Genomic DNA, 11696 nt, shown 5'->3' on the forward strand with positions numbered 1-11696 from the left:
CTATAGCTGCCACTTTGACTGCTGTGAGAAGAAAACACTTAGAACAGATAGAGGGTTAGCAGCAGCATCAGTCTGACACACACACACACACACACACACACACACACTCACACACACCTGTCAACAACACATATGTCGTCTCCAGTCCTGTCAGACTAAAACTCCTTTTTCACAAGTTTCCACACACATACACACAAACTCTATCTTTCACAAACACACACACAAACACGTATACGCATGCACGTACACACGTGCGCGCGCAGCCGCGCACACACACACACACACAAGAGAGCAGAGTGTCAGGTGGCTGTGGAAGAGTGGTGATTTGTTCCTCCTGACAGACAGGAAATAAGGGAGTCGACCAGGGACATCACTTCCTCTCAGACCTGACTAACCTGACATCTATCACACACTTCCTCTCTCTCACACACACACACACACACACACCATCACACTATGTTCTCCTCTATATTTTGCTCTCCTTCTGTCGTACACGGGATTCCGCTGTAGCAGACTTGTGGCTGGTATCACGTAGTTGTCCGGCAGATTAAAATATCAGCGGCCAAAATGTCCGGTGGGAATGTAAAAAAAATCTTTAATAGCATATTAAATACCCTAATATTGTGTGACCTATTATGTTGCCAAGCCAACTTACATCTAAAGATATACTGTGTATATATATACAGCATGCTGTATGGATATATTTGGCTCCGCTGTTAAGACCTTGGACATGTAACGTTATACAGCGCAGTGGGTTTTTTACCGCAGTTTGGGACAGTAGCGACACACGGTCTCTTAGCTATTTACAGCCAGTCAGCAGTGCGCTCCATTCACTGATGTAGAAAAGATTCATTCTATCATGGTTGTTAACCGTAAACAAACCAACTAGCAGCCAGAGATGGAAGAAAAGCCAACATTTCTGCTCGGAAGGAGAAAGACACAAGAAATGGATAAGCGCAAATATCACAAGTTTTGCAATGCTGACCCTTTCAGCGGCAAGATCCTCAAATGGACCAGGTGATGGTAAGACAACTATAACATTAACATAGGTAGCCAGCTGGCTCGTTTAGTGGAATGGGTTGTTTGTAAATGGTAAGTGGTGGTAGGATGTTTTTTTTTTTTTTTTTTTTTACCTTTATTTATACAGGTGGAGTCTCAATGCTCTCTTTTTCAGGAGTGCCCTGTTCACATTCACACACACATTCATACCTGGAAGCTGACCAGTACAACCACAGTCTGATCTGCTGGCCACTGATCAGCTCCACTGGAGCAGTTGGGGTTGTGTTGTTGAAAGTAAACCCCTCTGGTATATTTCATAATGGTCCGGCAACAGCACAGTTTCTGTACGAGGTAGACTATCTGTAGCCTACCTGTCACTCATATTAGTCAAATTAAACACTTCTATTGAATGAAGTTGCCGAAATATGAGAAACGGACCATTATATGGATATTTAAAATGTCTGGCAGTTGTTCTATATGTCTGGAATTTTGGAATATTAACAGGATAATAGCCATATTGGCTGTACAAAAAAAAGTCTACCTACCTCTAGCGGAACCCCTGCTGTATGTGCACGCGCACTAACTCTGTCCTGAGACCTCTTGAATTCAAACTTCTTGTATGTGTGTCTACGTTCACACAGCCATCCTTAGTGCTTGAATCTAATCTTTTCCCCCCTAAGTGACTCAGGTCAGTCTTTTTCATGACTGTATGAACAGTACAAGTCACATTGAAAGTGACTTTTTTAAAGACGACCTGGGCTACTTTCAAATGTGGAAAAACATCAGATTCCAATCTGAGGTTTTGGAATGTGACTCCGGTGTGAACAGACATCTGGCCCATATCTGACTTAATGCTTCAATGTGACTTTTACGTCATTCCATTCGTCACTATTCTGCGCTGGCGGGAGGAGGGAGGACCAAGCAGGTAGATTGTGATTACAAACATGGAGGACAACTGCGAGGGAGCTAATCAGTGGAGGGACAGTGAGGTTTTAGACCTTATAAGTATTAGCAAGAAGTAGCAGCTATTGCTCCACAGAAAGCCATTATTAAAATTTTTGATCTCTTTCTCCTCTTCCTCGCTATTATCTGCTCCCGTATTCGCTGGCTTCCACTGCACAATAGCTTGTAAATTAAACTGTAAACAACAGATGACACAACATTGTCAGCTACCACCATGTTTACTGCTGTCTTCTTCCGGGTTTATGTAGAACAGCAGTGTGCTGCGTGTGACGTTATTGTTGTTCTTCTGCACATGCGGGTCACTTCAGGGCCGTGACCTGTTCACACTGGAGTCTGATATGGGCCACTTTTAAAAAGTCTGTGTGAACAGCCACTAGGGGTGGGAATCACCAGATGCCCACGATACGATACTGAAACGATACTTGAGTCACGATACGATAGTATTGCGATACTGCGATATTTTCGATATTGCGATATTGCGATATTGCGATATATTGAATATTGCGATATTTCGATATATTGCGATTTCTTACTTTTTCAACTGCAAATGATGTCCCCAAAGGAAAACTTTGTCAACATCTGGTTTATATAAGAACAATTTTTCAGTCTGTACATCTGACTTCAACCATTTTATTGCAGCAACATTGTCAAGTAGACAGACCAACAACTTTCATAAAGTCATGTCATAGTTGCATGCACCTGACAAACTGAACTGTTTGTTACAGTCTACTTACAGTCCACCTTAACTGGATGTGTGTGTGGACTACTGTACTTATGTAGTTTTTGCAACTTCACTTCACTTACACAAAACATTTTGTGCAGCCCATTCAGTAACTGGGGAATTTGTAAATGACTGTTATGACAAAACTGTTACTGTTAAAACAAAATGAAAATATGCTACCGTTTGTTTACTGCTGGCCTTGGAACTAAAGTTTATAGTAGCCCGGTGGCCTGGCATGGCCTGCAAAAAAAAAAAAAAAAAAATTTTTTTTTTTTTTTTTTTTTTTGCAATATCGATATTTGGCGTCCAAATATCGATACGATATCGTCAGGCAAAATATCGCGATACTGTGGTGTATCGATTTTTTCCCCCACCCCTAACAGCCACACAAAAAATCAGATGTGAGCAACAAGTCAGATTCAAGCACTAAGGATGGCTGTGTGAACGTAGTGCGTGTGGGCAGAGAAACAAGCAAGTTTCCAACTGTTTCATAACTAACAATCGGGTTAATATTTATAACTAACAATAGAGTTAATATTTATAATTATAACAATAGAGTTGATATTTAGAGTAATAACAATAGAGTTAATATTTAACTGTTTCATAACTAACAATAGAGTTAATATTTAGACTGTTTCATAACTAACAATACTCCTAACTTAGCCCTACTGTTAGCCCAGGCCTTAGATAGCCCCGGGCTAAGAGCATGTAGTATGAAAAGCCCTTTTAAAGAGTGTAGAGAGGAGAAGTCAGAGTCAGGCTGTAGAGAGGAGAAGTCAGAGTCAGGCTGTAGAGAGAAGTCAGAGTCAGGCTGTAGAGAGGAGAAGTCAGAGCCAGGCTGTAGAGAGGAGAAGTCAGAGTCAGGCTGTAGAGAGAAGTCAGAGTCAGGCTGTAGAGAGGAGAAGTCAGAGCCAGGCTGTAGAGAGGAGAAGTCAGAGTCAGGCTGTAGAGAGAAGTCAGAGTCAGGCTGTAGAGAGGAGAAGTCACAGTCAGGCTGTAGAGAGGAGAAGTCAGAGTCAGGCTGTAGAGAGTCAGGCTGTAGAGAGGAGAAGTCAGAGTCAGGCTGTAGAGAGGAGAAGTCAGAGTCAGGCTGTAGAGAGGAGAAGTCAGAGTCAGGCTGTAGAGAGTCAGGCTGTAGAGAGGAGAAGTCAGAGTCAGGCTGTAGAGAGGAGAAGTCAGAGTCAGGCTGTAGAGAGGAGAAGTCAGAGTCAGGCTGTAGAGAGTCAGGCTGTAGAGAGGAGAAGTCAGAGTCAGGCTGTAGAGAAGTCAGAGTCAGGCTGTAGAGAGGAGAAGTCAGAGTCAGGCTGCAGAGAGGAGAAGTCAGAGTCAGGCTGTAGAGAGGAGAAGTCAGAGTCAGGCTGTAGAGAGGAGAAGTCAGAGTCAGGCTGTAGAGAGGAGAAGTCAGGCTGTAGAGAGGAGAAGTCAGAGTCAGGCTGTAGAGAGGAGAAGTCACAGTCAGGCTGTAGAGAGGAGAAGTCACAGTCAGGCTGTAGAGAGGAGAAGTCAGAGTCAGGCTGTGCAGCCTGGAGGATGATAATCAGTTAGATGAGGCTTCTAATTTCTCCTCTCGTTACATGTTTAATATCCCTATACACGCTTCCACTGTTTGACACTGATGAGAGAGAAGGGGCTGTGTGTGTGTGTGTGTGTGTGTGTGTGTGTGTGTGTGTGTGTGTGTGTGTGTGTGTGTGTGTGTGTGTGTGTGTGTGTGTGTGTGTGTGTGTGTGTGTGTGTGTGTGTGTGTGTGTGCGTGTGCGTGTCACGCTTATGCACGTGGTTAAACCTGCATGCTAGGGCTATTTCATTTGGGTTTTCCAATCAACCTCAAAACTCTCCCGGCCCACAGCCTCACATCCAAACCTCCTATCAATGACCTAAATTCTCCAGAGCAAGCCAATGGTCCAATCAGCATCAAGCTCTGGCTTTGCTCAGCCAATGATGTGTGTCATATCAAACCTAATCACAATAATAGATCCACTCTAAAGCCCATGGCAGTGGCACACCAATTAAACATTCCCCAACAAACAGAGCCATAGCTGGCTGTCCTTGTTTGGAGATGTTTGGTCAGATTCCACATCCTTGTTTGTCCGTGTTTAACCTATGGCCCGAATTTCACCATGTTTCGCCAGCTGCTTGTGACGTCATGAGCATGCGACAACAATGCTCCGCTTCCAATGCAAAGTCAAGTGGCGCCGTATTATCGGGGGCTATTTATCGGCTAAAATGTAATTATTGGAATAATAAATAATAACGCAAAATGGCCATATCGGCCGATAATTTATCGGTCCGATAAATATTGTGCATCCCTACCAACAACTGCTAACATGAATGTTGGCAGTTGTTGGAGAATGGGGTCAGCATAGCACTGTAAGGATCAGCATAGCACTGTAAGGATCAGCATAGCACTGTAAGGATCAGCATAGCACTGTAAGGATCAGCATAGCACTGTAAGGATCAGCATAGCACTGTAAGGGTCAGCATAGCACTGTAAGGATCAGCATAGCACTGTAAGGATCAGCATAGCACTGTAAGGATCAGCATAGCACTGTAAGGATCAGCATAGCACTGTAAGGATCAGCATAGCACTGTAAGGATCAGCATAGCACTGTAAGGATCAGCATAGCACTGTAAGGGTCAGCATAGCACTGTAAGGATCAGCATAGCACTGTAAGGATCAGCATAGCACTGTAAGGATCAGCATAGCACTGTAAGGATCAGCATAGCACTGTAAGGATCAGCATAGCACTGTAAGGATCAGCATAGCACTGTAAGGATCAGCATAGCACTGTAAGGATCAGCATAGCACTGTAAGGATCAGCATAGCACTGTAAGTAAGCATTGGCCTAAAGGTCACTAATCACAAACTCATGATAAGAAACCAACCTTTAGTGTGGTGTGGTCTGTGGAGTATAAACTAAAAATTGTGACTTGTGAATATCATTTTTTAGACTAGAGGGAACTGCATTGCTTTAATGGCTGAGATACATGTTCCATAATTCTAATGCAATGACCTTGAGCGAGGTTAACAATAATGACGACCAGCAGTATTTTATCATTAAACGTTTGGTACTTTATAGACAATAATCATTACGAATGCACATGAAACACTCCACTCCACAAACTATCCATGTATTATGTAACAACCTTGTAACCTAACCCATACTCCAACTTTGGTGACTCCCATTTCGGTTATATTCATAATTTTTAATGTAATTCAAAGAACATTGTGTGGATTGAGAAACGTCTACAACCATTGGGCTTATAAAAACCTTTCCAAATCCCCTAAACATATGTGGTTGTCAAGCTAAAAAGCGAGGCTGTTTTTCCCCGGTTCCTGATGAAAAGAAAGAATGTCTGACATTGACAATAATATACGTAGGGCTGGGCAATACATCAATATTATATTGATATATCGTGATAGGAGACTAAATAGCATCCTCGATTTTGGATATAGTATTATCATGATATGGCATATATGACATTACTTTTCATCGTCTTTTCCTGGTTTTAAAGGCTGCATTACAGTAAAGTGATGTCATTTTTTTAACTTACCAGACTGTTCTAGCTGTTCTATTATTTGCCTTTACCACTTTTCTTTTGCATGTTTTTTAGCGGGGGGTTCCTATCTGGAGTAAAGTAAACCCCAGGGGAGCACGGGGAGAACATGCAAACTCCACACAAAAAGGCCCTTTTGACGAGCCCACCTGGGCAGTGGGCACTGAGGACATGGGGATGGGGACACACCCTCAGCACCCACAGCATCCCAGGCGGGAATCAAACCCTAAACTTCTTGCTATGAGGCGACAGTGCTACCAGTGCACCACTGTGCCCTTTTACCCAATTACAGTAGTCATTATTTTCACATTACTGATGATTATTGATCAAAAATCTCATTGTGTAAATATTTTGTTAAAGCACCAATAGTCACCCCTACAATATTGTTGCAATATTGATATCGATGTCCAAAAATATTGGGATATTTGAATTTGTCCATATCACCCAGCCCTAATAGGAAGCGAGGCATACTGGACACCACCACGTTGTAACCTCTGATTATAATTTGTCTACATCCACACACTGGACCTGCGAATCAATCAAACAGTACAGGACCTACTGGATGACAGGAGGAGAAGTTATGATGAAGCAAGAGAAGATGGAGAGGTGAGCAGATGAGAGGAGGAGGTGGAGGAGGGGAGGGAGGGAGGGACAGTAAAATGCTGCCGTCACTTAAACTCTAAAATGAAAGATCGATGAGCTTATTTAAATGTGCTCCCAGAGACGAGAGTTGGCTCGTATAAAGCCTGGCATTTATGAGGAGGGGTGTGCGGCATCGATTGACTGAGAGAAAGAGAGAGAGAGAGAGAGAGAGAGAGGGATGAGAGTGGGTGGGAGAAGGAAAGAGAAGGAGGTGCTGGGTGAGGGGGAGGAGGAGAGGGGCGGGGTAAGAGATGAGAGAGAGGAGGGGAGAGATCAGGGGGATCAAGCTTGGCTCATGAATTTCCTCCTTTTCCTCCTAAAATAAAATGTCCTAATAAATGCTAGGGGGAGAGGGGTGGACAGACACCTGGAAATCTACAGCCTTTGATTGGCTGCCTGGCACTGCTGATCAAATCAATACCCCCCCCCCCCCCCACACACACACACACACACACTGCACTACTTCCACTTCAGCTCCTACTAGGGAAGCACAATATTGGAATCCCCCCCCCCCCCATATCCGATATACTGATATTTTCCAACTCTTTTGGCCGATTGCCAATTACTGATACATGCACACATTTTTTCACCTAATTTCAGAGAGCATCAAGTGTAATGGAATTGACACATTATTATTATGCCTACTCTTATGGTGACAGACCCCTGGCAGATGCACACATAGGGTAGATAGATACAATGCTGTTCATAACGTGCACATTCAAAATAAGAAAACTACTTCAATTCAGGTTATGTAAAACATGCCATATTGTTTTATTTAGCTAGGTAACATTTTATTTCAAACAAAACTGTAAGATGCATCCTACTTGAAGTACAGGCCTGGATGATGCTCTCTCCAGGGTTAGCATCATTTTAGCATAATTTTTATCGGCCTGTCGGCAGAAATCTTCATTTGGGGCCGATGCAGATATTTCATTTTAAAGCCTTTATCAGCCGATACCGATGACGTGCCGATTTCATCATGCATCCCTACCTCCTACCGCCGATACTCTCTCACACACACACACACACACACACACACACACACACTCACACACACACACACACACACACACACACACACACACACACACGCCCCCCTCTCCTAACCAGCCACTCACACATATATCTCTCGCAGCAGGGGCCCCACTCAGCCTGGGCCGGTGCTGAGACCTTGACATTAGCGGGAGGACGGCGCTGACTCTGCAGCCACATCATCCGTCCTCCTCCTCCTCCTCCTCCTCCTCCTCCTCCTCCTCCTCCTCCTCCTCCTCCTCCTCCTCTCCTCCTCTCCTCCTCCTCCTCCTCCTCCTCAACACTAGAGGAGGTGGGAGGAGGGTGTGAGAGTGGGAAGAGGAGCTAGAGGAGAGAGCAACTTTTGACACACACACAGAGGTGTTGTCATACCGTCGTCATCATCGATTGAACTGCAGGCGCCGCTTTCTGAGTGACAAGCAGCAGAGAGCGCCGCATTCCCTCCTCTCTCTCTCTCTCTCTCTCTCTCTCTGAGTCTCTCTCTGTGTCTCTCTCTCTCTCTCTCTCTCTCTCTCTGTGTCTCTCTCCCCATTCTCTGCCCACCGCGGCACCTCTCTCCCCTCACACCATGCCACACTGCCACCCTCGTCCCGATTGCCTCGCCTTCTTCGCTCCTTCTCCTCTCTCCGCGCTCCCTCTCTTTCACACTTGTGCACTTTCCTCCACCTGCTCGACTCTCACACGCATTCTACACACATTCACAAATAGCAGCCCCCCCCTTCCCTCCATAGACACACACACACACACACACACACACATTCCAAAAGCCCCTCCCCCACATAACCCCATGTCTCAGTCTTACATTCTGCCCCAGCACGCCATCTGTGACCCGGAGAAAACTGTGTGTCGACACCAGTCTGACCTTTTCTGTGCTTTTGTTTTGCTGCTCTGACACGATCCCGCGGGGTACACACACACACACACACACACACACACACACACACACACACAAAGAACACACAGATATGCACACTTTCTATATGATTTATCTCTGCCCACGATAGAAAGGTGCAAAAATACATGTAACATAGCAACCCACAATTTTCTCCAACAGCGTCAGCCAGGAATCAATATCTCATCATATCCGTCCTCTTTATTGTTGTGTTCAACTGATAACGCCACACACACAAGCAGTGGCAGATAATGCTCTCCACGCACAACTCACACTCACACTCACCTGCACACCTGCCCAAGCAACAGGGTGGCCAACACTGTGGTAATATGAGGCGAGTTAAATTAACGTGTGCCTGCCTTTGTGTGTGTCTGTGTGTGTGTGTGTGTGTGTGTGTGTGTGTGTGTGTGTGTGTGCGTGCGTGCGTGCGTGCGTGCATGTGTGTGGGTTACAGTTAATCCTCCTTTTAGTCAATGACCCGCTTAAGTACGGCCCTCGATTTCACACACACACACACACACACACACACACACACACACACACACACACACACACACACACACACACACACACACACACACACACACAAACCTTAAATCTGGTTGAGCAGAATCATCACATTATTCACACATGTCAAAAACAATGGAGTTGACCTACTACATATCAGCCCCTCCCCCTCCAAGCAAACAAAACACATCCCAACCAACTTGACATGCTTGCTCTAATAAATCACATGTCATTTCATCATCTTACTTTCCCCTGGCCTGCCTATTCACCATGGTCCCTGTGACAAATGAGATGTCAATACAATTGAACAAGTCAACTTAGGCTTACCCTTAAAAACACCCCTCAACGAATCTCTAGAGACATTAGGCCTAATTGTTTGGTGTAGTCTAAGTCGGCTATCTTCTGGGATTAGTTTAGGGCCCGGCGGCCACACGGCACACACCAGAGTCCCTGTGGGGAGTCAGCGTCAGGTCCTACCTTGGGCGTGCAACATGTGGCAACTGCTGCCGAGGAGGAGTAGCAGGAGAAGGAGAGGCAGACACCGGCTCCCACTGCGGGTCGTCCCGGTCCCCATCGTCAGCCTACTCCCTGTGGCGGGTCCCTCCGCACGCACCAGGGGTCCCTCGGGGCAGTCGGCGCACCTAATTCCCGGTTCCATCATCATGCCAGAGGGGTGCTCGGAGGAGGAGGAGGTCGGGTGACCGGGCAGATGACAGTGAGTGTCCGCTGTGGCCACTTGTGCCTTGTTGCCACTGTCACTCTGTGTGGGAGAGAAATCGGCTTCAGCAGTCGGCTCCCCGCCGTGAACCGGAGAGCAAAGCTCCGGGAGTCCGACAACACCGTGGTCACCGCTGACAGGCTCCCAGCTCTGACTCCCGTGCCCCGGGCTCCACAACTCAGCAGGCAGCGGGCGGGAGGAGGGCACCTCTCCAACAGCACCGGGCTCGGTCTGAGTCCCCGGTATAACGGCAGCGTAATCTCCTGTGGCTGCTGGGTCCGTGGCTTTCTGCGCCCGGCGATACCTCATCTTCATTTGGATTGATCCGAGCACGGGATTAATACATTTGAGTGTGTTTTAGATTTATCGGCTTATACTCCCTGCTTTATCAACCATAAATCCGCGCTTGTTTTGATGTCTTCACCGGGGTTTTGCCCCGCGGATCATTTGGCTGTTTAGACAGTATTAACAGGGTGTAATAAAGCACATCGATTAATCCATCCGTACTTTGCTGATTGTGTGTGTGCTGCTCCCCAAAACATTCAATTCAGTAATTGATTCTGTGAGAATAATACGCCTGTTTTTGTCTGCGAACAAACTGGACAAAGCGTCACTGGTCTTTTCCCAAACTGGAGATGCGTTACTAGCCTGTTAACCGAATAAAGCCAAGTTAGATATCGTAGTTAACGCAAGTTATCGCGGGGTACAAGTCTATTTCCAGACGCAGCGCCAGGCCAGCCTCTCCCAGGGGGGACAGCCTTGCCTCGGATACTGGATACCAGCTAACTTGCCGTGGCGCGAGCGCTGCTTCTCGGGTTACAGGAGTCGCGAGACAACAGGTTAACAAAACCAAAAAACGCGTTTCTTCAAGTTTCTCGGCAACCGTCGATAGGCTACTTAGTTTTATACGTACAAGAGACGAGCTCATCGAAATCACTAGTGAAGCAGCACACAGTCGGGGTTGAACACAAAATTAGAGGGAAACGTTACTCTCACTGCTGCCTCTCGCTTTATCCTCGTGCTCCGAAACAAACGGTGCTCCGAAACTCCGTTAGGTAGTAGTAGGAAAAAGCCGAATAAAACCGTTACTTCGGGTCCGTTTGTAGTAGGTAGTCCGTTCACGAGCAGTCCAATTGTTTTTCCTATTAGCGGCGTTTTGAACCGTTTTTCTCCGGTCGGTCAAGCGGCACCCTGTTGAGGCTCGAGGAGGAGCTGCTGACTGAACCGATGCGTCTCCTCCAACCGAACACCTGCCACCCTCCTCTCCTCTCCTCTCCTCTCCTCGAGTCGACACTTGGGGGAGGACTCTTGTTCCGCTCTATTTCAAGTCTACTTCTACGGTTTCAGTCTCGTGAGAGCATCAACTGGCAATATCCCGGGTTGTGTGAATGAAAGTTTTACAGTGATATCCCCGCTTACTCACTCCCTCGCGCTCCTCGGCTCTTTCTCTCGTTTTCTCCCTCTATCCCGAACTCAAAACTAATAAACTTCCATCCACAATCACCCGTTGGTGCTGATTGGCCGAGGCAGTTTTTTCCGCGGCTCCTATTGGACAGTCTGAGCCAGGGGCGGGGTGTAAAACCAGCTCCGCGGACCAGAACCGCGGTGAACGGCGCCCCCAAATCCATCCATGCACACAGAAAAAAGGTCCCTTCAATCAGAGCAGT

At 46.3% G+C, this 11696-nt stretch overlaps 1 protein-coding gene across 1 annotated transcript in view; it reads right to left on the minus strand.

Moving 5' to 3' along the window:
• Positions 1-10338, minus strand: part of LOC310793861 (protein sidekick-1-like) — a gene marked incomplete at both ends in the record, with an annotated part of 384133 nt that extends 373795 nt beyond the window's left edge. The window contains one exon of the mRNA XM_083655753.1: positions 9789-10338. Coding sequence (XP_083511879.1) covers positions 9789-10338 — 550 coding nt within the window. The remainder of the gene's footprint in view (positions 1-9788) is intronic.
• Positions 10339-11696: the final 1358 nt, after the last annotated feature.

The sequence above is a fragment of the Poromitra crassiceps genome, assembly GCF_964638095.1.
Source record: "Poromitra crassiceps genome assembly, chromosome: 19".
Taxonomy (NCBI): Eukaryota; Metazoa; Chordata; class Actinopteri; order Beryciformes; family Melamphaidae; genus Poromitra; species Poromitra crassiceps.